Genomic DNA, 26,751 nt, shown 5'->3' on the forward strand with positions numbered 1-26,751 from the left:
CACCAAGATTTTTTTGTTTTATTTTTGTATTTTTTATGAAAAGTTTACTCTTTAGTCTGGGTCCAAAATCTTTTGTGTCCTTGATGCTGTTGGGTGGCAGAAAGCTTTTCTTCTATGGAATCACTGATTACACCATTAGGCATCAAAATCCTAAATTGTTCCCTGTGCATAGGATTTTTGTTAGTCACACTTTGTGTGGTGTGCAGCCTGCGTACCAAATGATATGATGGTTTTGTCATCATCTTAAGCAAATTGATTTAGCAAAACAGAGAGTGACTTTTGAACATTATTATGGACTTTTCCTCTAGGAACTTGTCTAGGCCCTTTTTAAACCCAGCTACGCTAGCAATTTTCACACATCCTGTGGCAACAAATTCCACAGTGTGGGGCAGATTTTAAAAGCCCTACGTGCGCTGGGCCTATTTTCAAAAGGCCCGGCGGCACGCTTAAAGCCCTGGGACACGTGTAAGTCCCAGGGCTTGTGAAAAGGGGTGGGCGTAGGCGGTCCGGGGGCGGGGCAGGAGCCTCCAGGCACAGCGGCCATTTGCTGCTATGCCCGGAATTGCGCACCGGCACTTGGCCAACGTGCGCAACTTGCTCTGCCCAAGGCAGTGCGTAACTTGTAAGTTAATTTTTTTAGGGGGTTTAGCTTAGGGCTGGGGGGCAGGAGAGTTAGGAAAGGTGGTGTGGTGGGGGGGGGGGTAGGGAAGTTCCCTCCGAGGCCACTCGGATTTCGGAGAGGCCTGGGAGGGAATGGAAGAAGGCAGTGCGGCTCGGCGCATGGCTAGGCGCACAATTGTGCACCCCCTTGCGCGCGCCGACACCCAGATTTTATAGCGTGCGCGTGGCTGCGCGCACATGTTATAAAATCATGTATACATTTGTGTGCACCAGGTAGCGCGCACAGGTTTTAAAATCCGGCCCAGTGTGTGGTGAGTGAAAAAATACTTTCTCTGATTTATTTAAAAAATGCTAGCCATTAGCTTTATGCAGTGTCCCTTAGTCCTAGTACTATTGGAAAGGGTAAATAACCATTCCCTATTTACCCATTCCATCCAACGCATTATTTTATAGATCTCTATCATATCTCTCCTCAATCATCTCTTCTCCAGGCTGAAGAGTCTTTCTCTTTCCTCATAGGGGAACTGCACCAACCCTTTATTATTTTGGTCACCCTTCTTTGTAGATTTTCTAGTTTCACTATATCTTTTTTGAGATGGGGACTACAAAAATGCACACAATACTCAAGGTGTGGTCGCACCATAGATTGATAGAGGCATTATGATAACTGGTGGCCAAAGAGACCTGTAATTTATAACTCTTGGCCAAGGATTATTGTAGCAATGGCTGGGCTGAATTGGGAGGGGGCTATGAAAATAGGGAAAAATATCCTGGATATTTGTAAATAAAGGCCCATGGCACCAGATCCCAGCCTTGGCTCTGATTGAACAGGAAGTATAAAGGAAATGCTAGGGCTTAAAAATGGGCATTGCAACTGAACGAGAAGGGTGCAAAGCCAGGTACGTCTCCTGTACTACCCTCTACTACCTGCCTTCCCAAACTAACAGGCCGATACAGTAAAAACTGCGGGAGAGCCGGCACTCTGAGGCGAGCGCCCTGCTTTCCCGACACGCGCCCAGGCCACTCTCCTGGGCACGTGATCGAGTATTTAAATGAGGGCCTACGTTAAAAGGAGGCAGTAGGGACACTAGTGTGTCCCTAGCGCTTCCTTTTTGACAGAAGCAGTGGCTGTCAGCGAGTTTGACAGCCAAAGCTCAATTTTGCCGGCGTCTGTTCTCGAACCTGCTGACAGCCATGGGTTCGGAAAACGGATGCTGGCTAAATTGAGCATCCTTCTTCCAACTCGCGGGCAGATAAAAACATTTTTTTTTTTTTTACATTTAAAATTTTTTTTTTAAATTTTGGGGCCTCTGACTTAATATCGCTGTAATATTAAGTCGGAGGGTGTACGGAAAAGCTGTTTTTTCTGCTTTTCTGTACCCTTTCCCTCTGCCAGCTGAAATTAACGCCTACCTTTGGGCAGACAATTTCTGAAAGTAAAATGTGCGGCTTGGCTGCACATTTTACTTTATCCCAGGACAAGCAGGATGCTAGTCCTCACATATGAGGGACGTCACTGACGGAGCCCTATTGCGGGAAAACTTTCTGTCAAAGTTTCTAGAAACTTTTGACTGGCCCTGTGAGGCCACTGAGCATGCCCAGCATGCCATGATATTCTCTGCCACAGGGGTCTCTCTCTAGTCTTCGTTTTTCCGCGCTGCTGTAAGCATCGCGGATTAGGAGCCTTTGTGAGTGCCCTCACAAATTTGTGTGACTAAAAGTCATATTTTTCTCAGAAAATTCTCCCACACGGGATCTCTCTCTGTTTTCCACCAGCTGGTGAGTAAAATCTGTGTCTCTTTTACTCTGAGTAAAACTGTTTTTTTTTTTCTCTCAACATTTCTCTTTTGTCATCGACGGCTGTCGATACAAAATGGCTACAGGGTTTAAAAAATGTCCCGTTTGTAACCGTACAATGTCAATTACGGACCCACACCTAGAGTGTGTGATGTGTTTGGGGGAGAAACACGACGTCAATTCCTGTCCTAAGTGTGCAGAGATGACGGTGAAAGGGAGAAAGGCCCGCCAGGAGAAGATGGAGCATCTATTCCATCTGCAACTTCTGCCATCTCCCTTGACTTCGACAAAATCATCTCCGGCCGGAGTCTCCAAGCGTGTACTTTTCAAAAAACGCTGTCTGGAAGGATCGGGGGACCATCCGTCGCCAACGTCATCGATAGCATCAGTTAAATCAGTCGGTGAACACCGATCAAAACATCGTCATCGACACTCTGTGGAGGATTTACTAGCACAGCCTCCGCCACCGCGTACAACTGCTCTGCCTTCACCAGTTGTAACGCCGGAATTGTCTGATTTTATCAGACAAGCGGTTCTTCAGGCACTTAAGGAACAACAGCTTACTCCTGCGCCTTCGATGCCGGTGCCTTCAGCACCGATGCCGGTAACCCTACCAATGCCGGTGATCACACCGATGATGGTGACATCACTGAAGCCGGTGCCCGCATCGAAGCCAATCCCTACATTGACACCAATCTTCACACCGATACCGACAGTTCCATCGACGCTAATACCGTCAAAATGTTTGAAACCTCCGCTGGGGCACCCATCGATGCCAACCCCTATGCCGTCGATGCCGATGACGCCCGGGGACCCGGAATGACCGGAAATGGCACTCTTCAAACTTCTCATAAAGAAATTGGAGAAAGTAGTCTATGCCCTTCCACCAAAACCATCAGAGGACACTTCTGCAGAGATACACTCTGATGATCCGCAACCAGGATCTTCGGGGCTCCATCATCCACCAAGATCCTCCCCACTATCTCCATATCGGGGTGATACAAATGACACCTGGGATGATACCCACACAGATACATCATCTGAAGATTTTATGTCAGAGCCCTCACCTCCACAACAACGTTCTCAGTCCAGGCAAACAAGGATTGCTCGGCCTCAGCCCCTGCCTCAGACTGGACCAGCTGTGGGATTTTGAGGCCACAACCAGGGAACAAATCCATCTCCTCGACTTTCGAGCAGACCTACTAGTAGGAGGCCGAATATCCTACTTTTACAACCATTGGACAAACATAACAGACCAATGAGTACTTTCCATAGTCTCTCACGGTTACAAACTCAATTTCCTCTCAATTCCAACAGATTCTCCTCTGAGACCTCTCTCTCTCAGCGACAATCACATAATTCAATTGCAAGTAGAGTTATCCACCCTTCTGAAAGCCAGGGCTGTAGAGCCGGTATCCCGGGCTCAGCAGGGCAGAGGATTCTATTCCTGTTATTTCCTCATTCCAAAGAAAACCGGAGGCCTACGTCCCATCCTAGACCTCAGAAATCTCAACAAATTTCTGAAAAAAGAGAAGTTCAGGATGGTTTCTCTAGGCATCATACTTCCACTTCTTCAAACAGGAGATTGGCTTTGTTTGCTGGATCTACAAGACGCTTACGCTCACATTCCAATATTCCCCCCTCATCGCAAGTATCTGCGCTTCATGGTAGGTCATCAACATTTCCAGTACAGAGTACTGCCATTCGGACTTGCCTCTACTCCTAGAGTATTCACCAAATGTCTAGCAGTAATAGCAGCACACTTGCACAAGGAAAGTGTCCATGTCTTTCCCTACTTAAGACGACTGGCTCATCAGAAGTCATTCTCAACAAGGAGCTCTGGCTTCTCTCAGTCAAACAATTACTCTACTTCACTCCATGGGCTTTCTCGTCAATTATCAAAAGTCCCATCTTATTCCATCTCACCTGCTTCAGTTCATAGGCGCAGAATTGATCACCATCCTCTCAAAGGCCTTTCTACCAGAGGATCGAGCAGAAACACTTTCCCTATTGGCAAACTCGATTCACTCACAGAAACAAGCAATGGCTCATCAGCTTCTAACCTTACTAGGCCACATGGCCTCCACAGTTCATGTCACTCCTATGGCACGGCTCGCCATGAGGGTAACCCAATGGACTTTAAGATCACAATGGATCCAAGCCATTCAACCACTGCATTCTCCAATTAAAGTAACCCACCAGCTACGGTTTTCTCTACTTTGGTGGGTGAAAAAGGATAATTTGCGCAAGGGCCTACCCTTCCAACAACCAGTCCCACAGATAACTTTAACTACAGATGCATCCACCTTGGGTTGGGGAGCTCACATAAACAATCTCCAAACCCAAGGTACTTGGACAAAGCTCGAAGCAACATTTCAAATCAATTTCCTGGAACTTCGAGCTATACGTTATGCGCTGCATGCGTTCATGGACTGCCTTTCACACAAGACTGTTATCATCCAAACGGACAACACAGTTGCCATGTGGTACATAAACAAACAGGGAGGTACGGGCTCGTATCTCCTTTGTCAAGAAGCTGCACAGATTTGGGGCTGGGCCCTGAACCACTCAATGTTCCTTCGGGCCACTTATCTGGCAGGCATTCACAATGTAGTGGCAGATCGCCTCAGTTTATTTATTTTATTTATTTATTTAAGTCTTTTATATACCAACATTCAAGACGATAGTCCCATCATGCTGGTTCACAAGAAACAGGAGTGCAGAATATAATAAATAAACTTAACAACTTGAACATTAGTGCAGAAAAAGCAGTTACATGTAACAAGGAGATATAGAACTTGGAAAAAGAAGGAAAATGAATATAAGATAATTACATATAATAACATTGTAAGAGGTGGCTATTGATGATATTGCTGGCGATGAGTGTTAATTGTTGGGTGTTAAATAATGTTGGTGTTAGGAAAGGCCTGTGTGAAAAGCCAGGTCTTAAGTCTTTTCTTGAAGGTTGAGATGCTGGGTTCCATTCTAAGATCTGGGGGAATGGAGTTCCATAGGGTGGGTCAGTTGTCAGTTCCAACCACACGAGTGGTCCCTGGATCCCTCAATAGTGACCAGGATGTTTCAACGTTGGGGGCAACCAACAATAGACCTCTTTGCGTCACATATGAATCACAAAGTGGACAAATTCTGTTCTCTACACAAACAAAAGAACCAGCCAGCCAAGGACGCCTTTGCTCGCCCTTGGAACTCAGGCCTTCTATACGCGTATCCTCCGATACCACTCATAACCAAAACTCTAGTGAAGTTACAACAGGACAGGGGGACCATGATTCTCATAGCCCCGTATTGGCCTCGACAAGTATGGTTTCCCACACTTCTAGACCTCAGTCAGGGATCCAATTCGTCTGGGAGTAGATCCCACTCTCATAACTCAGGGTCGGTTGCGCCATCCCAACCTTTCATCCCTATCCCTGACAGCATAGATGTTTGAAAGCTTGATCTTAAAACCACTCAATCTTTCAACCAATGTATTTCAAGTGCTTATAGCTTCACGTAAACCTTCAACACGAAAGAACTATTCTTCGAAATGGAAAAGGTTTACTTTGTGGTGCAGGCAAAAGAGTATTGAATCCTTTCACCTGCCACAACTTCTCTACTGGATTACTTATACCATCTTTCAGACTCTGTTCATCCAGACTTCATCTGTAAGAGTCCATTTAAGTGCCATCTCAGCTTACCATAACAAGATCGGAGATGCACCAATATCCATACATCCTCTTGTCAGTAGATTTATCAGAAGTTTAACTCAACTTAAACCACCAATTCGGCCACCAGTCACAGAATGGGACCTGAATCTGGTCTCAACAAGGCTCATGCATTCTCCATTCGAACCCATGAATTCCTGTGATCTTAAATTTCTCACATGGAAGACTATCTTCCTCATAGCCATTACATCAGCTAGAAGGGTTAGTGAGTTACAAGCACTTGTCACGTACTCACCCTATACAAAGTTCTTACATGACAGAGTGGTTCTCTGTACACATCCATTCTCCCCAAGGTAGTTACGGAATTTCACTTGAACCAATCCATAGTTTTACCCACATTCTTTCCAAGGCCTCATTCTCACCAAGGGGAACGGGCCTTACATACCTTGGACTGTAAACGTGCACTAGCTTTTTACTTAGACCGCCCTGCAGTCCACAGAAAATCCACTCAGCTCTTTGTATCATTATATTCCAAACAAACCAGTAAGGCAGTGGGTAAACTACTCTATCCAACTGGTTAACAGATTGCATACAGTTTTTTGCTATGAAAAAGCAGGCCTTCCTCTCCAAGGGCGAGTAAAGGCGCATTCAGTAAGAGCCAATGTCAACCTCAGTAGCACACTATCGTTCAGTGCCAATTCTTGACATATGTAAAGCAGCAACATGGAGTTCTCTTCACACCTTTGCAGCTCATTACTGTTTGGACAAAGAAGGATGACAAGATTCAGCCTACGGACAATCTGTCTTAAAGAACTTGTTTCTAGTTATAAACCCCAACTCCTTCTACATCCAACCTGCAGTGATCTTCGGCTACCTCATTTTTACCAACAATACTTCACTGTTGTTTCACTACAAAATGACTCAGCCTCTAGCTTGCTAATCACCCATATGTGAGGACTAGCATCCTGCTTGTCCTGGGATAAAGCAAAATTGCTTACCTTGTAATAGGTGTTATCCCAGGACAGCAGGATGTAGTCCTCACGAAACCCACCTGCCACCCCGCGGAGTTGGGTATGTTATCTTTTATTATTTTATTTTTGCTAAAGCTTATTGCTACATACGAGACTAGAGAGAGACCCCTGTGGCAGAGAATATCATGGCATGCTGGGCATGCTCAGTGGCCTCACAGGGCCAGTCAAAAGTTTCTAGAAACTTTGACAGAGAGTTTTCCCGCAATAGGGCTCTGTCAGTGATGTCACCCATATGTGAGGACTACAACCTGCTGTCCTGGGATAACACATATTACAAGGTAAGCAATTTTGCTTTCTGTATCGCAAGGGAATAACTAATAGGCCCATCAACATGCATTTGCATGTTGCGGGCACTATTAGTTGGGGGGTGGGTGGGGTTTGGCAGCGCATTTTCGACGTGCTATTACCCCTTACTGTATAAGGGGTAAAAATAGCACGTCAAAAAAGCACAGCCAAACCGGGGCTAAATGAGTGCTCGGCCGAGCGCATCATACTGTATCGGCCTGTTTCTGATCACAAGATTCACACACTTCTTGACCATTTCTACCCAAATATTTCTTAATATCTCTCACTTGCAGTGCTTACTTAACTATTTATATAGTTATGTGTGTGTGTGTGTGTGTATATATATATATATATATATATATATATATATCAAAAACAGTTTGATTTTTTTCTGATCTGCTTCTGTATTTATATCAATTTTATAAAAAAAAAAATTGGGGTAAAAAAGCTGCATAATGTGGCTTTTAACATTGTGCTGGTCTCCATGGGTACAAGCATAAGCTTCTTGGTGATGTAGATACCTTAATAATAGTTTATATAACATACTCAAGTAAGAACTAATACACAAACTCTTCAAGATTAGATGGTTCTTATATTTTCTACTTATTCATTTTATGGTGTGGCATCTGGATAAAATATACATTACATTATAGGGGTGTTTTTTGAAGTCAGTACTGATTACATTCGCTTGAGGCCTGTTAGCATAAGTGTAACAGACTTGCAAGACTGTTTGCTGGGTTTCCACTCAGTTATGAATTGCCTTTTGTACCCCCTATTTTTTTTAGATATAATTGATATAAATAATACAGAAGCAGATCTGAAAATATTATACACAAATTTATACAAAAATGTTTTTGGTTTCACTTTTGTAGTGTGTGTGTTAGGTTTTTTTTTTGTGCTTTATATACGTTAGTACTACTACAATTGATCTGTATTTTAGTAGTGTATCTTAGTTGCAATCTACCTCAAATCTGTATATCCTACCTGAATATGCTTTATATGCTCAATGGTCGTTTTTTTGTAATCTGCCTTTTACCTCTTTTTAGGAAAAAGTGTAATATCAAATAGTTATAAACAAATAAAAAGCCCAAATTCTGTAAGCAGGAGGTATAATCCTTCTGCTTTGGCAATGGCCATAATGTACTGCCACCAGATCCATATGAAGTCATGATTTCATTTACTCGTGTTATGTAGGTTTTCAAGCTTGACTGAAGGGCCAAGATGGGACCATCCTCTGCTTATATATCAGACGCGTCATTTGGATCTTAGCTAAAGGGCCTAATAATGACATCATCCTAGCCAGTATGCAAAAGGAGAGAGCTGCAGAAAAAAAACCCTGCGCTAGTGGCCATGGTGTTGGTAGCTTCCTCATTGTGGAGCCGTGGGATGCTCTGCTGCCTTTCCTGTATGCGTTACTAAAAGAGAGCTTATATACTCTTCAGCTATTAAAGATCACAAGGCACTTTCTGCATAAGTTGTAGGGGGATGCCAATTTCTACTTCTGCATTGGGGGGGTGGATTTTGTGTCCTTCTGCATTTTGTTGGGGGGGGGGGGTGGATGCCACTTCTGCATGAGGAGGAGGGGGCACGAATCTAATCTTGCATCTGCAGGAATAGGTGGGTGCCCTTGCTTCTGTCCTGAGTAAATGACAGCGTAGATAGAATCCGATTCCTGTTGACATTTCCCCATGAGAAAAAAAAACAGAAACCTAAAACTTAGGCTTTGAGAAATGTTGTATGGCGGTTTGAGTTTTTCAGCTTTTACTTTGAGCGTTTCTTCCTCCTGGTGTTTCACACATCTTGGTGATTCAGGTGATTTCTATCATATGCTGGCTGGCATCCTGGAGGACATTTCTCTAACGGGGATGTGCAGAGAGAAAAAAATCATTTTGTTACAAGTTAATTTTCTGTGAGGGGGTGGAGAAGGTAGGGAATTAAAGTTATTTTTTACTTCCAGTTCTCTGTAACTCAGCCTTCTCCTTATTGCAATAGGAAATCATTTACCCAGATTATTTTTCTTTTTCCCTGTCAGTGTTTGATTAATGGATCTCGCAGACTCGGGGGAAAAGAACTTTGAATATCTGTGTTCTGTGCATCTAATAATCAGCATCTCCTTGCTATCTAGCTTCTCTTGTATATGGCACATTAGCTCACATAGGTGATTAGGTTTTCCTGCTTTTAATGTAGCTTTTTTATGGTGGTCTCTTTTGACTCTCCGTGTCCTGACAGCCTTATCGCGCACACATGTGATTCTAGGAATAATGTTTATGGAGATCCAGACACTTAATTAGAGCAGATATTGGGCTTTGCCACAATTATTGTAAAAATGTGCTCTCTTGTTCAAGATTTCTGCAGGAGGGGTAAGGTATTACCGGATGGCACTGCAGTGCTTTTAGAGGAAGGTACCATTTCATTTGACTGAAACTGTCTATTTCTGAGGGTGGTTTTTTTTTTGCTGCTTTTGTGTTTAAGGAAAGGTTTGACTTGTTATATGGCAAAGATGAACTTCATGCCATGCTGCATTACTGTAGTTGAAAATTTGTAGAGACCTTTTTCATTTTCCTCTAAATGTTTGAAGGTATTTATATTATGCGTGTAGCATTTTGATTGATGATTTATGGATTATGACCTTAGAACAGTATTTCATTGACTTGTGCGTTTATATATTGTGCAGTGGAGTATATTTAATAAAGATTTTGTATATAAAAAAATACCTTTTTTTTTTCTGGGCACAGACATAGGCAATTGCCGAGGATCCTAAATTTTAAAGGCACCAAATATCCCTCCAAAGATAAGCCAGCTTCTGCTTGCTATAGCGCCATGTGCCAGCACAGCTTCAAAGGGGCATCCATGCCATGGCACTGTCCATGGATGCCACAATCTTAAATCCGGCCCTGGTCCTGTAAATATATCTTGCATATGTTTGATATCTCCCTAGTAAATACACATTTATTTTGAGGATATACACATTTGGTCTTGGTACTTTGTTGGGGGCTTGTGTTATTGAACAGTGCCTTTTCATACCAGAGATCAGTCCAGACGCATGGGTTTTGCCTTCCTACCAGCAGATGGAGACAGAGAAGAAAAGCTTTATTGACACTGTTTCTTAACCTAGTGTGCCACCTGTAGTCCTTCAGTATTTCTCTGTCTCCAGCAGATGGTAGAGGGGCAAGGCCTGCAGTCTAGAACTGATTGGGGGGAAAAAAAGAAACAGTGTTCGAACTCCCTGGAGTGTCAGGCTTCGAGAGGGACCATCCCCCAAGTTGAGTGGCTGAACAGGGGTTTGGGGACCCTGACTTGCCTCAGCTTGTCAGTGAAAGGGATACTAATAGCCAGTGGTCTGGTTCCCTTTTTGTCCTCCAAGCAGCTTGTGTCTTCTCCTCTGGCTCTTTGGATGGTGAAGGGAAGTAGTAATCTCTTGTATGATTTTTTTTTGATTTGCCTTGTCTGGTGGGTTAAGGAATTAAAAAAAACAAAAAAAAAAAAACAGCAGAAGAGAGTACCATGTGTGGAGGGCCCGGTAGGACACTTGGTAGGATTGGGGACATGCAGGGGGTGAGCACAAGATTGTTGGTCTGTCAGCGGGAAAGTCCAGAGTGCTGACCACGGTTCACCACAGCATAGTAATGCTGATCGGCAGGCGTGGCAGCCAGGGCACTGTGCACGCAGCTGCACGTGTGGTGACAGGGCCAGTCATGGTGTCTACTGCAGAGCATACAAAGTACTGCTGCTCCTCTGGGGACAAGGCAGCGAGATTGTCATTGGCCAAGCTTGGCAGGAGGGGCAAACCTAGGTTGCTAATTTTGGCAGGGCTTCTTTTCGCCCTCATGGTTTTGCCAGGGCTAAGCAGAGCGCGAGTACGGCAGCCATTTTAAAACCCTCCTGGGAAGGGAGGAAGCTCTAGCTGGAGGGGCCGGATTCCATTGCAAGGGTGGCACATGTGACTGGGCCTACATTCTCAGCGACCCCCTGTTTTCTGCTGAAGAAAAGCCTCAGAGGGGCTTGTTTCTTCGGGGTTTGTAGTTTCTTTATCTGATGCATTTTTGTTTCCTGATTTAAAAAAAGAAAAAAAAAAGAAACTACAATTCTTGCCCCATATCTCCTTTGGTTCTTCTGTTTGGCCACGAGGATTTAGGAGGTGCAAGTTTTGTTTTGTAAGGCCCCTTTCCTTCAGTTTTCGGAGGATGGGGTGACTCTGCGCACGATGCCTTCCTTTTTACCGAAGGTGGTCTCTAATATCCACCTTAGACAGTGGAACTTCCCTCATTTTTGGAATTTTTGAAGCCTTTCCATTCCACATGTAAAGGAGCTTCACTTACTGAATATCCATCAGGTACTATTGTGCTACTTGAAGGTCACCAACAGTTTTCGGAAGTCTGATTTTTTTTTTTTTTTTCGTTTGGTTTGAGTAAACAAAGAGAACAACCCTTCGAAAGCCACGTTTGCTGGGTGGCTATAGGAGGCCATTGTGTTGGGTCGTATTTATAAGGCGTGTTGATTTCCCCATTCTACTTCAGCGCAGGTGGTATTCTTGAATGATTGCCATTTGGTGGCCCCCACTGGAGATCTGTCGGGTGGTGAACTGGTCTTTTCTACCCATTTTCGCAAAGCGTTACTGACTGGATGTTTGGGCGCCGAAAGCAGCTGGTTTTGCAGTGTGTGTGCTGTGAGCGGGTCTTTCTGGTTTCTGCTTAGTTTAGGGGAGCTTAGGTACATCCCCATGCATCTAGACTGATCTGGGGTATGACCAGGAAAGGAAAACTAGTTCTTACCTGCTAATTTTCATTCCTGAAATACCCCAGATCAGTTCAGAGCCCCACCCATTCTGGAAAGCCCACTCTTATTTTCAGTGTGTACATAGGGCAGAGTGGGTTGCTAGTTGGAAAGTTTTATTATCCATGCTTGTTGGAACAGAGCTCCAGTTTAGAGGGCTTTGCCTTCCTTCTGCTCTGTTTACAAGAGGGTTTGAGGATTACATTTACTGGTTAAAGTTAATCTCATCTTGGCTTTGGTACAGGTGATACTGAGGGACTGCAGGTGGACACTAGGTTAAGTAGCAGTGTCAGTAAAGCTTTTCTTCCCTATCTGCTGGTAGGGAGTCAAAACCCATGCATCTGGACTGATCTGCGGTATTCCAGGAACGAAAATTATCAGATAAAAAAACCAATTTTCTTCTATCTGTGCCTGTGCATAGCGGATCAGGGTCCACAGCCCTGAGCGAATGCTTAGGAATTGGCCTGGCCCTCAGAAAGCCAGAAGGGTGTGAAGAAGCAGAGAAATCTGGCACAATTCCCCCACATGGTTTTGGTAAGTATTTTTCCTGCAGTCGAGGACAGAAGTGTATACACTGCCTGTCATCCAAACTAGATTCCAGTGCACTGCACAAGTTAATATTGTAGAAAGATGCATACAGCAATCCCTAGATTGCATTAAAATATCCAGAGGTAAGAGAGTTCAACATGTTGCTGCTGTTATTTCTCATTCACAGTTGGATTAAAAGGAGCTGAAGAGAGAGAGGGTGCCTTCCACAGGGTAGGACAGTCTATGGCAGAGGTGGGAATTAACGTTTATGCAAGAGGTTTCAGGATCTCATTGTGTGAATGGCAGAGCTGGAATTAGAATCCATATAGGTAATGGTAATGACTTGGCCCTGGCCACCAAGTTGTAGTTGTTAGGCTCGCAGTTATTGTGTGTGTATCTCTGCAGGTTATCGGTACAGACCTTTTGCAGGAGTGCCAGCTCTGTAACATGAATTGCAAAGGAAGGCAGAAGAGGGAAACTGCGGTCCCAGGGCCAGGTGTAAGAGTTAAAACCGTGATCATTGTTTCTTTTTCTCTTCTGGTTTTCTGCTGCCGTTGGAACTCTGGTGCCTCCCACCCTCCCCCTCACTTTTTTTGCATTTTCCTAGACAGGGCCAGGAGTTTGAGGAGTGAAGAATGAGTAGTCTCCTGTACCATCATGGCTGCAGATTGTCTCTGCCTCCTCCCTTGCTACCCTCAATGAGCTCAGCTGGAAGGGATGACTATATCATGTACTGTCAGATGGTGTGCAACAAGTGATTCGTTTTGCAGCTTCCAGTCAGTATGCCAAAATGGATTCTGCCATCCCCCCCCCCCCCCCCCCCCCCCCCGATTCTCAGTCTTGAGGCAGTACAGAATAGCCAATTCTGTTCTGTTTTTATGCTGTTGTGTAGATTTGGGTCATTTTTCAGTTGCCTTGTTTATGCTTCATTCTCCCTAAACAAGCACACTGGCTATCCACAGTGAATTTCTAACCCACCACATTCCAAATGTTTATCCAATATGACCCCATTTTAACACCTGAAAATTCAATGACCAAAACAGCAAACAGACCTCTTCCACTTCCCTTAGCCAACATAAGTGCAGCATTCAGTGGGCTTCACGGGCCCCCACCCTTCCACAGGTTTCCTGTTGGACAGGAAATGTATGCAAGAGGAGTGGGTAGGGCCAGTGCATGCACGCTGGCTGACGGGTCCCATGCTGACTACTGCTGCCCAAGTGCAAGTCAGAGTGGAAATTCAAAGGGAGCAGGAGCAGTCCTGTTTCTGTGACCCATCCAGTGATTTTGTGGCCCTATATTGAACTGTTGCTTTCTCACCCTCTATTTCAGTGAGAGAACCTACTGTGGTTGAATTCACTAAGACATGGGGCACAGAACAACCAGGAATACATGGAAATTAAAGTAGCAGCAGCCCTGTCTATGACTTTCAGCTTGCCTATTTCTTGAGTTGTCTGTTCCAGTTCCTAGGTCTTTTGTATTTTTTTTACCTAGCTATTTTATTTTTTAAATTGTTTTAAGAAAAAAATATGCACCTGCCATCTCTTCCTTGAGGCTTCTGTTGTCTGGCATACACCAAGTTTGTGCTCTGTATGTGATTTACTCTGCATTCGTGCTACTTTACTACTTTCACACAATTTCATATGGTGTAAGCCTTTATTTTGGCATTTTTCATTGACCTTTTTCCCTTATGCCCAGAAAGAAGAATTTTCTTGTGCCAGTGTGTAATGGTAGTGTACCATTTATTTAAAAATGTAAAGACTGCTTATTAGCATTACTAAGCAGTTTACAATAATACATTCATGAAAGTAAAACACAAGTTAAAACCTTAATGTGGATAATATGATAAAGGTAAAAGAAATAACAGAAAATAAAACAATGCATAAAAACCTGAAAACAAAATCATAACATGATCATTCTGCAGATTGTATATTCATACTCATTTGCTCTCTAAAACAGTCAAAAAATCATTTAAAATATATATTAGAAGCTAGTTGAAAAAAAATGCATCTTAATTATCTTTGTAAATGTTTAAAAGAGAAATTAACTTACCTGCTAATTTCCTTTACTTTGCTTTTGCCCATCAGTGAAGAACAGATGGGTTATGTCCCTTCATCCACATCTGGAGGCAGAATTATCTTTTTTTTTTTCTTTTTTTAATTACATCGGCCTTACAGATGTCATATATGGAATGAGAAATCTAGTATACTTCTGTTAAATTATGACCAAGCAACTACAAATCTATCTTCTATATAAATAAAGACCTAAATTTATATCAATATAAACACTCATATTGTTGCAGAATAGAAGTGTTTAGCAAACAACTGCTGCTTAAAAATGTTAACATTAAAAAATATCCTATAACATTCCTTTTATAAATAAAGTTTGCTTGAAAAAATTATTCTGAAATATTCTTTCCGGGTGGGCTTCTTGACTGGTGTGCAGAAGGAAAAGAAATTAGCAGATAAGTCTTAATTTCTTCTTCCTTTTCTTACTGCCTACCAGTCAAAAACATGTGGGGAGAATTAAATCCCATATACTAATGATGGGTAGATTGCAAACTCGCTCTTAGAACAGTTGCACCAAAGGATGCATCTTGTTTAGCAAGAATGTCCATAAGAACATAAAATACACCATACTGGGTCAGACCAAGGATCCATCAAGCCCAGTTTCCTGTTTCCAACAGTGGCCAATCCAAGTCACAAGTATCTGACAGGTACCCAAACATTAAATAGATCCCATGCTATTAAGGCCGGCAACAAGCAGTGGCTATTCCCTGTTGATTAATAGCAGTTTATGGACTTCTCCAGCAACTTATCCAAACCTTTTTAAAACCCAGCTATACTAACTGCCTTAACCACATCTTCTGGCAATGAATTCCAGAGCTTAATTGCCAGAAGATGTGGTTAATGCAGTTAGTTTTAAATGGGATACTTGATAACTTCATGGAGTGCTCCCTAGTCCTTGTATTATCTGAAAGAGTAAATAACGGATTAGAAGTAGAAGGCTGTGCTGGAATTGAGCGTGACCTCCTTGCTCCTCGAGAGGAATGAGATGTTCCCCTCAAACTAGTTGATTTTTGAGGAAATTGATTAGTTGAATGAAATCTTCTCAAGTCACTATACTGATTCCGCCTGTAAGATGGGGCGGTAAATTGATCTAGACTTATCTTCAGGCAGTCTTTCGATTTTCTACTCACCCAGAACCTTCATTAATTTATCTAAGTCTTTCCCAAAAAGATATCTACCTCTAAAGGGTAACCTACTCAGCAAGACTTGGACTAGGAATCTGCTGCCCAATTATGAAGCCAAAGTAGTCTTCATATGCCAACCAATAGAGCTAAAGATTTCACTGAGATTCTGATGATGTCATATAGACTATCTGCCAAATACGCAGCGGCCGACTCCAGCTTAGCTAATTCATCCTCATCTGAAAGCTGTTGAATCCAGCAGAGCAATGCCTTTAAAAAAAAACAAAAAAAACTAGAACAAATGGCTCCCTGAAGCGTAAACAAATTCACTGAGAAAACATGCCTTAGCCCCAGTTCTATTTTCCTGTCGTGTGCATCCTTTAATGCGATCTCACCCTCTAAAGGGATTGTAGTTCTCCTTGAAACCACTGCAATCATTGCATCAACCTTTGGCAAACTGAACAATCATTCATGTGATTCTAAAGGTAAGGAATATAATATTTCAAAGATCCTAGGGTGTCTAAGTCCTGTCTCTGGAGCTTCCTATTTTGAAAAAACCATGGACTCAATTTCCAAGTGTAGTGGGAAGGACAATAAGACATTTTGCAGTACCCCCTTAGAATTGGATCCCAATCAGGAGATTCCTCTGCCTTCTCATCAGTTAACCTTGAAGCCAAAGTCACTTGGGAAATGAAAGACGATATTTCCTCCTTACGGAATAAATAAAAAGAATCCTCATCACCAGAATTAATTTTTAGAATGCTTTCTGTGTACTTTTCTCTACAACATAGGTTACATAGGTAGAGTAATCTGATTCAAGGTTACTCAGATCAGGTTCCTCTCCATCAGTCTTCCTTTTTTTCTATCTTGTGTAAACTATTTGGGGAAAATTAGAATGCTGAGAAAAAACATTCTTGACCTCCTGCCTGTAAAGCTTGAAAAGCTTGGAGCAGAAAATTAAAAACCTCAAGGGAATGACCAACCGAGACTGCTTTTCCTGATCATGTGAGGTGCCCAACTGAAGAATCCTCTCCGGAGACAGTCAAGGCAGGTCTAGAGATAAGTCAGGACTTCCTCTCATTAGTCCCACTGAATCTCACAGTGGTTTCAAAATGGCCACCGTATCCTTGATGAACCTTGAGCAACCGGCAATAATGGGCTCACTGAGCAACAGAAGTCCTCCAGCTGACTACTTTGAGAGTGGCCCGGTACTTTATAAACCTTTTTCGCTTCTGTAGAGGATTTTTTTTTTAGAGGAGTGTGCTGGCTTAGAAGAGTTTCTGGACTACATTCTAACATGGGGCTGAAAACACCCTCGAGTCTGCTGAGGCTTGCACCAGAGAAAGCAACGACTGAAACAGTAGCATTCTGAATCCTGAAAGGCGACTTTACCTTTGCTAGCTGGAGTACGAATGATAACCTTAAAGCAAGCAATTGAGCCTAACAAGCTTTTCCTTGTTGTTTGTTTATAAAATTTGTATAACTTGCATATTCCCAAGCATTTCACAGCAGTTTACATGGAATACATACACAATAATAAAACATTAAAATATATTTACAAAATTGAAACAGACTGAAAAAGAATAGAAGTGTTGCTGAAATGCCAGCTCAGAAAAGTGAGTCTCTAATGCTTTCTTAAATGCTTGTATTAGCTAAATATTTAAGCTCCAACTGATTCCTCACATCCAAAGACAGGGGCCAAGAACTGACTGAATGGCTCACATCTCTTTAAGAGAACAGATCTACAACAACCTGGCCACAGTATAAAGAATATCTCTACAGAAAGCAATATAGAGGCTATCCTAAGGTAAATATTTCTTCTCAAAATAAAAGGTGTGCTTGTTCAACCATCCAACCATGGAACATTAATCTCAATGTTCCATGTAAACTGATACGATGTGTAAACAGTTATCGGTATATAAAAACCACTAAATAAATAAATACATACATACATTGAACATTGGCTCTTCTGGTTCCATATATGACATATGCAAGGCTGATGTTAATTAAAAAAAAAAAAAAAGACAACTCTGCCTCTAGATACTGGCTGAAGGGAAGTAACAAACATGTTCTTGACTGGTGGGCAAAAGGACAAGGAAGTGACGGTTCAACCTTAATATTACCTGGCAGAATGTTCCATAATGCTGGATCCTGAACACAAAAAAAGCGTTCATGAGATTCATCTAATCTCATCTGCTTAAAGGAAGGAACACATAGCAGACCCTACGATTCTGATTTTAGGCTTCTTGTGGATTGGTAGATTTTAAGTGCTGCATTGAAGGTTGGTGGGGCAAGTCCATTCATACCGTTAAAGACCAAAAGTAAGGTTTTAAATGTTGTTTGCCAGGCAAATGGTAGCCAGTAAAGCTTAATCAGGGTTGGTGTGATATGTTGCCAGATTGAGATTCCGGCTATTATATGAACGGCCGCATTCTGTACCAGCTGCATGGGACATAGAGTAGACTGCAGTAGGCCTATATATAGTGCATTATAATAGTCAAATAATGAAATGACCAAATATGCATAACTGTTTTCAAGTCTGTTTCATTTAAAAAAAAAAAAAAAAAAAAAGTTGCAATCTACGTATAGAATACACTCTTCACCACCTCGTTTACGTGTGGCCGCAGTGACAGTTTGGTATCCATAATCACATCTAAATTGCATGCATACTTAAAGACTGAGATGGGCATACTGTCTGCAAATACTGAGCCTGGAATATCAGGAGAGGAAAATCTTGAAAGGTATAAGATTTTGGTTTTCCCCATATTCAACATTACTTTATGACCTGCCAACCAAGTTTTCAGTGTTAAGAAGTACAGATCTTTCTGATCACATTATCAAAAGAATGCTTAATGAGGATAAAAAAAAACTGGATATCATCCGCATAAAGTCGAAAACAGCCATCAAAATTTTACAAATTGGGGAAATATAAATATTAAAGAGAGTCGCTAATAAGGCGGAACCTTGCGGTACTCCGGTCTTTAACGGAAACAAAGTATTTAATCCTTTGTGTGCGCTCAGAAAGAAAGGGCTCAAACCATTTATATACTACATTTCCTATTCCTATTTGCTTTACACGTTTCAACATCAGAGTGATCAATTGTATCAAAAGTCAAGCAATACTAGTAAAAACTGCTGTCCTTTATCGAACTTTCACCGAAATATGTCGAATGAGAGCAGCAAGGTCTCCATGTTATGAGCTGCTCTAAAAATGTATTGTTGAATAATATGGAATGGTCCTTAATAAAAAGGTATAGTTATTTCAAAGCTACTTTTTCTAGTACTTTTGATAAAAACAGCAACTTGCAAATGGGACAGTAATTACTATAATCACAGCAATCAGTGACTTTTTTTTTTTAAGGGGGAGGGTCCTGTTACTGCAGTTTTCAAGGGTACAGGTACATAGTCTTCTTTTAAGGAAGAATTTACAAATGAACTGAGAAAAGTGTATACGCTTCATGTTCTGACATTACACGCTAGAAGAAGCATTGTTGGCCCCTTTCTTGAGGCACTGGGTTTACTCTGCAAGCTATGTTGGGGCCATATTTGTGCTCATTGTTCCCACAATAGGAATTTGCAGTGTTCTTGGACCCATGGCTGGCCTGGCTCTTTATGTGGTGCGGTCTTAACTTGGATGGGCTGCCGCTAGCATTGGTACCAGTAGAGGCTTTACAGTCAGAACCTTTTTCTCCATGTAGTCCTGCTGGAAGTGATTGCTTTCTGCATTTTATTTAGCTCTTGTGTTAGTCCAGGGGCCCTTGCTAACATTTTACTGCTATAAATTGGGATGCTTGGATTTGTGTGGCTTTGATGCGTTTTAGGAGTTACATTCCAGAGAATATGCTGTAAGGAGATGAATTTCAGATAAGCCAGAGACATTGGCACCATGTTGCATGCTGAGCTGTATTTCTGTTAGAGTATGTTAGTGTTTGCATATGCACACATGGGCATATGTGTATCAGAACAGTTGCCCAGTAGGTAAAAAGTTTAGTCTCCCTGGTCATTAATGGGAACAGATGTTTCTATAGCTCATGAATTGACTGTCGGAACCCCTCCCCTCATGTATAAACAGCGAGAATAAGCCATATCTGTGGTGTAAATCAGGCTGTTCCCATTAGCACCAGGGTGAGTAGCAAGAAAGGCAGCTGGTAGCCTTAACACAAAATCTATTCCTGCTTCTCTTGTTTTTCATAGCATAGCCCATTCTTCGCCGAGCAGCTGACTGCCTTCCAGGTGTGGCTGACAATGGGGGTGGAAAACCGTAACCCTCCTGAGCAGCTTCCAATAGTCCTTCAGGTGAGTTTTGTAATGGTGGGGGCAAAAAGGGGGATGCATTTAAGGGGGACAGTTGAGGAACTCTCCTGACATGCCTGTTCTGCCCATCTCAGTACTGACTCGATAAGTCTTCTCAATTACTGCTGCTTCTCATTGTTGTGCATGTAAGTAACTTTTTCTTATTGTTAGTCAAGGTTGTCTAATGGTCACATGGGCACAGGGATTACACTGCTCTTTAACAACTTCTGAGGAAACAAATTTTGAAGCAAACTGCAGGAAAATGATTTGTGGCGATTGGGAGGGAGGGCCAAAAGGATCCATTTAAGGAGAGCAGAGATGTCAGAATGTAGGGTTTAGAATTTCCCCAGTGCTGTCCTTTGCCTGGGAATGTGCTGCACATTCCCCTGCCTGTGTGTGTGAGCTCTGACATTGCCCACCCACTATTGAGTATGCGTGTACATTCCTATTTACATGACTAGAGGCAAACTGACACAGTACTGCATACATGGGCTATACAAGTTGGATTTTGCTAACAAGAGCAGGAATACCACGTCATACGCAGAGCGGAGTCATCCAGTTAGTACCAGCTCAACTGTGTGCATGTGCATGTATATGCACGTGTATTTCACTGCTCCTGTACACTCAGCCAAGCGGCGTTTGTGTAAATAATTACATGGATGTGTTCAGGAGTAATTGGATCTGATTGTGTGTTTATTCCTGTAGACCCTTTCTGATTAAGACACAATTGGCTTTTTTCTCTCCTAATGAATAGAGATTCAGGAGCTGCTCTGTTAGCTTGTTCAGCTGTCTTGTGGCTTTCCTGCTTTTTACATCTGTAATTTTGGTTTGCTTTCATTAATAGTTTAGCCGTAAAAGGATGCTATAAAAGATTTTCTCAACTCCTTTACAAGCTGTTTCTCTGTGCTTTCCCATAGAGCCATAAGCAGCCTGTGCTGTCCTCCTCTTGCAAGAAGGTGGCAAATTTTGTATTCATGTCACAGGATCACAATTGCTTGGAGAGAGCACAGGAACTGAAATCCTGTCCTATAATAGACACTGGATTACTGGAGGTTTTACAGTTTGGTGCAGCAAAACAATGTTGGTTAACAAATAATGTATTCAGAGATAAATAGCTTTCATCTGGCACTGGGATTGACACACTATAACTGGAGGACTGAAATGAAACTGAGTACAGCTGTGGGACAGATGCAGGAGTGCTCTGAATTCCATGTCTCTTGCATGTGGACACAAGAATAGTGCCTCTGCCTAGGTTTTATAGTGTTGGTATTGATTTTGGGTTCTCTTTGGTGTGTTATCTAGTATTTGGGAACAAAAATATCCATGGACTGAAGTTGATTAGGCAACAACTTTTTTTTTTTAAAGAGATGTTTTTCAGTAGAAGATACTGTGATGTCTTGAATCCGCACAGCAGGTTGTAGCAATGTTGTCATTAAACCCATGCCGCTTGTGGTGTTCACTGAAAGCAGTTGCCTTTGCTTTGTGTGCAGCACTGCCATTGATGGTATACCCCTGCTCTCCATAAGACCACATTGTAAGTTAAGACCAGCAGAGGAACCATCCAGGATGCATGATGAGCATGACTTGATCTCCGCACCAGGGAAGTGCAGCTGTTGAAGAATTTAAGTGGAAAACATCATCACCTATTTTTCAGAGAAAAATTGTTAATATTTTAAAGAGATGATGCACATTGCATTATGCAGACACGATGTGGCAGTGAAGGAAGATGGCGAGGCAGTTGCTACCATAAGAAACTTGCTGGGCAGACTGGATGGACCATTTGGTCTTTTTCTGCCGATAAATCTATGTTTCTATACTGCATGTTTTTTTGAGAGGCAACCATTTTTTGGCAGTATGATTTTGAAATGAAGCTTTTAATGTTAGTGGCTTATATTCCTGCAGTTTTCAAAGAGCTTAAGACCTGGAGACTTCTTTCATCTTTCACAGCAGAGTGTACAGTAAACAAGGCTAGTGTAAGCAGTGTATGGTCTGCTGATTTTAAATATCTCAGGGGATGAACACTGGGAATAGATGTCAAGAGCCCACTGCTATGATTCTAGATCAGTGGTAGTTAAATTGCCTCTGTTTTGCCATGCCACTTACCCCACTCCAGTCTGCAGAGAACTGACATATTAGATGATGTAAGAGAAGCATTAGCCCATCTTGTCTGCCCAGACCTCTTTCTTTGGGAAAATGGGCTTATAGATTCCCAGAACTTAAACTAACACCACCTCTCCCCCTCTGTCATGTCTTTTCTCCAAAGACAAGCAGTCCTCACACATGAGTGAATTGGATGGAGCCCGGCACAGAAAACCTGTCTCAGTATATTTGCCCACGTGTGCCATGCAGAGTCCCTTCAGTCTCTCTTTTTCCATGAAGCCTTGTAATTGCAGTGTGGTGCCTCGCTTTCCTTTTTCTGGGCCTTTAGGTAATTTTATTTTTCAGATAACAAGATCTTTCATCGTGGGGACCCACAGTTGCCTTCCTGATAGCTTTCCCGAAGTAAGGTTTTTTGGTAGTTTTCTAAGTTTTCTTTCACAGTCATTGTCCTTCCATGGAGGTGTGCCATCGGTGCCCACCAGCCATCAACTGTCCACCACCATAGAATTTGATTTTGTATCCCTTCTGTTTCAGCTGGTCATGTCTAGCAGATTCCAGCGATGCCCCCATTGCAAAAGGACCATGTCTATCACTGACCCCCAAGACATATGTGTCCTTTGCCTGGTGGCATCACATGATGTCCAGGGGAGTCACAAATATATATCCATGACCCCAAAAAGTCAGTCCCAACTGAAACTGATGGAGACTCTTTGTGCACTGGCAAGACTGATCCATTGACATTGGAGGCATTGACATAGAAGGCCCTCGAACCTGCATTGGTGAAGGGAGCATCATCAGCATCAGGGGGACAGACTTTTCCTTTGATGCCACTGGCCAATAGGGAAACCGGAGACAGGCCACAGTCTGATCTTCCTGTCAAAGAAGGTGTCTGGCTCTGCCTCTTTGTCTCCAACATCAATATCTCATGCAGGGCATAGAAGGAAGTTGAAAAAGCATCAGCATTGATTTCCATTGATGCTGGAAGTGGGGGATGGTCCAGCACATGCTGAGAATCCCACTAAGTGGTCCCGAGGCAAGGAGATTTCATCCTCTAAGTATGCCAAGACTTCTGACTGTCTCCACCAGTCCTGATATCTGCCATTGATTTGCCTATCTGTTCTAAAGAGGATGTGGTCACCTCTCCTGCCTCCCAGTTGGTGTTGGCATCAGCAATCTTTGAGGAGGAGTTGGATAAAAAGATCTAGCAGGCCTTGGAAAAGGCAATTCAGGAACCTCAATGCTGGGGCATCAAGGGCACAGAGGCAGGCATCGTCAATCCTAGAGTCTCTGCTCAATAACCTTTGGGTGTTTGGCATTCTGGTACTGGATCTGACACCGCCGAGGCCGGTACTGGTTCTGACACCAATTGGGGTTGATGACTGTTGCCCCACTGCTGATTTTCAGCTCCTTGGGGGAGGAAGCTTCCCTGTGCAGTCAAAGCTCCTCAAGATTCATGCCCAAACAGACACATGCATTGGTCCTGGAGACCTTGGCTGGGGATTGAGCTCTGAGGGAGCCTTTGCCACCCACAGACCAGGGTGAGTTATACTCCAAGTATTCTTAAGCTATGGTTATGACTCTGCAGACATTTCTGAAGAGGTGTCATCATGCCTCACCTTTGATCCCTCTTCTCCACCAGAGAGAAACAAGTCCCTGCCTGAGGACCTCTCTACAGGATTTGTAAGGAAAATGGGCTGAGGCCATTCTATTTACATTACAGGCAGAGGATGAATCCAGAACCAAGATGTTTGATATCCTCCAGTTCGTGGAGCCCTCTAAGGAGAGGCAGCCCCCAGTCCATGAAATCCTTCAGGAGGTACAGATGAGGATGCTGAAAAAAAACCCAACCTATATTTGGCTTCCATTAATAGGAAGGTGGGCACAGTCTGTCATTCAAAAGGCTCCCAGATTCGATAAGCGGCAATTAGCACACCAGTGTGTGGCAGTCAAATCTATTCTAAAAAAAAAAAGCCAAGCGGTCTAGAACCCACTGCTCAATGCTTCTGGGGAGGGATTCTAGGGCCATGGAGCTATGCTCAATGCCCGCAGAGCCTCCTACCAGCTCTTTATGGGCCAGTACGTGCAGAACATACTGAAGCAGATTCAGGGGAGTGGCATAGCAGCTTCCTCAAAAGAAGTAAGATGCCCTCCAGTCACTGGTGGACAAGAGTTGAAAGTGCAGGAAACACATGGCTCATTTGACCTTTGTTTTCGAAATGACATCGAGAGCCTCTTCGGTAGGTGTAGGGGCCAGCATTCTTGCCTGGCTGCAGGCCTCTGATCTCCTCACAAGTGCAAGAGAGACTTGCTGACTCGCTGTGCACAGGAGAGAATCTTTTCGGAGATAGGGTGAAGGATGCGATCCCCCAGATCCGAGATCACCTAGCAATGCTCCAGCAGCTCTTCGCTGGCACTCAGGACCCAGCCTCCTCCTGGATATGTCTGAGGCCAAGGCAGAGGATGCCCTTCTTCCATCCAGGGAGATGCTAACCTCTGCCTACTCGGCCCTGTTCGCAGCAGACCCCTCATGTCCTTCCTTTTTGTTTACTTTATTCAAAGCCCGCTTTATAGTCCAGGCCTTCCAATAGGCAGGGCGGGTTATAAAAAAAAACATACATATTAAAATATCAAACAATAAAACCAGATAAGACAAATTCTAACTAGTAATACAGTTAATATGCCTGGCCTGGACAGTGGAGAAAGGGACCCTACAATTAGGAAAAACATTTCTCTTCTAGCAGTTCTTTGAAGGCAATTCTGAACAAATGAGTTTCTTCAGGGATTTTTTTTTTTTTTTTTTTTTTAAATCATTGAATCAGAAATGCTGCGTATTTGTAAAGGTAGGGCCAACTATCTTTGAGACTTTGATTGATTGTGATTTGCTGGGCATGCCCTTGCATGCCATTATACCATGCGTCCATGCAGGGTCCGTTCAGTCTTCTGTTTCAGCATTAACCAAAAAAAAAAAAAAAGATGCCAACTCCAAGGGGAGGTGGGCAGTGTTGCTGTCTAGGTTTGGTGCCCTCTGTTGCCTTCCTTGGCATCAGAGGGTGCTTAAGTCCCAGACAGCTGGCCACTTTGCACTTGTCATTGCTGAAGTTGTAAGCAAGGTCACTCAGTGCAGGTCACTTCAGCTGCCTTGGAAGCTCAACTCGTTTGTGCCCTGGGCTGCCCTTTTTGTTGAGTTCTCCCCTCTTTGGCCCACTAAAATTCCAAGCCCCCCCTTTTTTATTTCTTCTCCCTGTACCTGTTACCCCCAACCTGCCCTCCCCACACTACTCTCTGACCCAAGCAAGTTTAAATCTTATCAAGGCTTTGGTTACCACTGCCTTTGCTGATGGCTATTTCAGGCATTCACCTCCCTATCAGTATTTTCTCGTGTTTCCTCTGAGCCTTCCACCCTGCAGCTTCAGATCCTGATCTGTTTTCCTTTTCTGTGTAAAAATTCACCTTCCCATATTTTACTGAAGTCTGTCAAATATCATTGTTTGCGATATTTTCCCATCTCTTCTTTCATCCACCAAGTATATTTTGCACATCTTAGGCCTGTTTGTGCAGCGGTTATGTTGCAGATGCTGTATCTTTTTAGTAGCCCTTCTCTGAACCACTTCCATCCTTTCAATGTTCTTATGAAAGTATGGCCTGCTGACTATAAATGAATAAATTGGATTTTTAGCCCTCCTTTCCAAATAATGCTCAAGGTAGCTTACAGCATTATTAATTCAGGTACAGTAATTCCCTGTCCTAAAGAGCATGCAATCTAAATGGGTATCTGAGACAATCAGAGATAATGTGAATTAAGATCACAAGGAGCATCAATGGGAGAGGTGGAATTTGAACCTTGTTTCCTTGGTTAAACCCATTGCTTTATCCACTAGTCTACTCCACCTCCACTGTACTGAAGGTTGGGTCTCTTTAGTGACCTATAGAAGGGCAGTATTACCTTCTTCTTTTCCTGCTGGTTTTACCTCAACTTATGTAACTGAGCATATTAACTGCCCCAAAGCTAAAATTGCTGTCATTTGACAGAGGCAGTGTCTTTCTCTGATATGTTGCTGTAGGCCTGAATTGGGGTAGACTTTTGTAATGCTTGGTGTCTTAAGTTCTCTCAAACCAGCATTTATCGAAGATCCTTTGATCATTTCCAAATGGTAGGAGTGTTAACTCTTGTTACAATATGGTGGTTACTTTTCTCCTCGTTACAGAAGGCTGAGAAGAAAGCTAGCAGCTTTCTGCATTCCTGGCATAGTCTTAGATTCATGAAACCATCTTAAAGCAAAAGTAAATCGTTTAGCTTCAGCTGTGTGCTGCTCAGACCTAAAGATCTTGTGAGTTCTATTCTGCAGGAGCTCTGCATAGAGCTCCATTAATACACTTGAGAGAGACTTATTCTGTACACCTGACCTTCTGACTTTCATGATAAGTGTATTGGATGTAAGAGGTGCCTAAAAATATTGGAGGGGGGGGGAGG

The 26,751-nt window shown here is 43.0% G+C and overlaps 1 protein-coding gene across 2 annotated transcripts in view; it reads left to right on the top strand.

Moving 5' to 3' along the window:
• The window catches only part of RPTOR (regulatory associated protein of MTOR complex 1), a 699,963-nt gene that overhangs the window by 409,269 nt on the left and 263,943 nt on the right, over window positions 1–26,751 (top strand). For both annotated transcript variants that reach the window (XM_029599200.1, XM_029599201.1), the window contains exon 11: window positions 20,082–20,183. In XM_029599200.1, coding sequence (XP_029455060.1) covers window positions 20,082–20,183 — 102 coding nt within the window. The remainder of the gene's footprint in view (window positions 1–20,081; window positions 20,184–26,751) is intronic.

This window comes from Rhinatrema bivittatum, chromosome 4 (genome assembly GCF_901001135.1).
Source record: "Rhinatrema bivittatum chromosome 4, aRhiBiv1.1, whole genome shotgun sequence".
In the NCBI taxonomy this organism is placed as follows: domain Eukaryota; kingdom Metazoa; phylum Chordata; class Amphibia; order Gymnophiona; family Rhinatrematidae; genus Rhinatrema; species Rhinatrema bivittatum.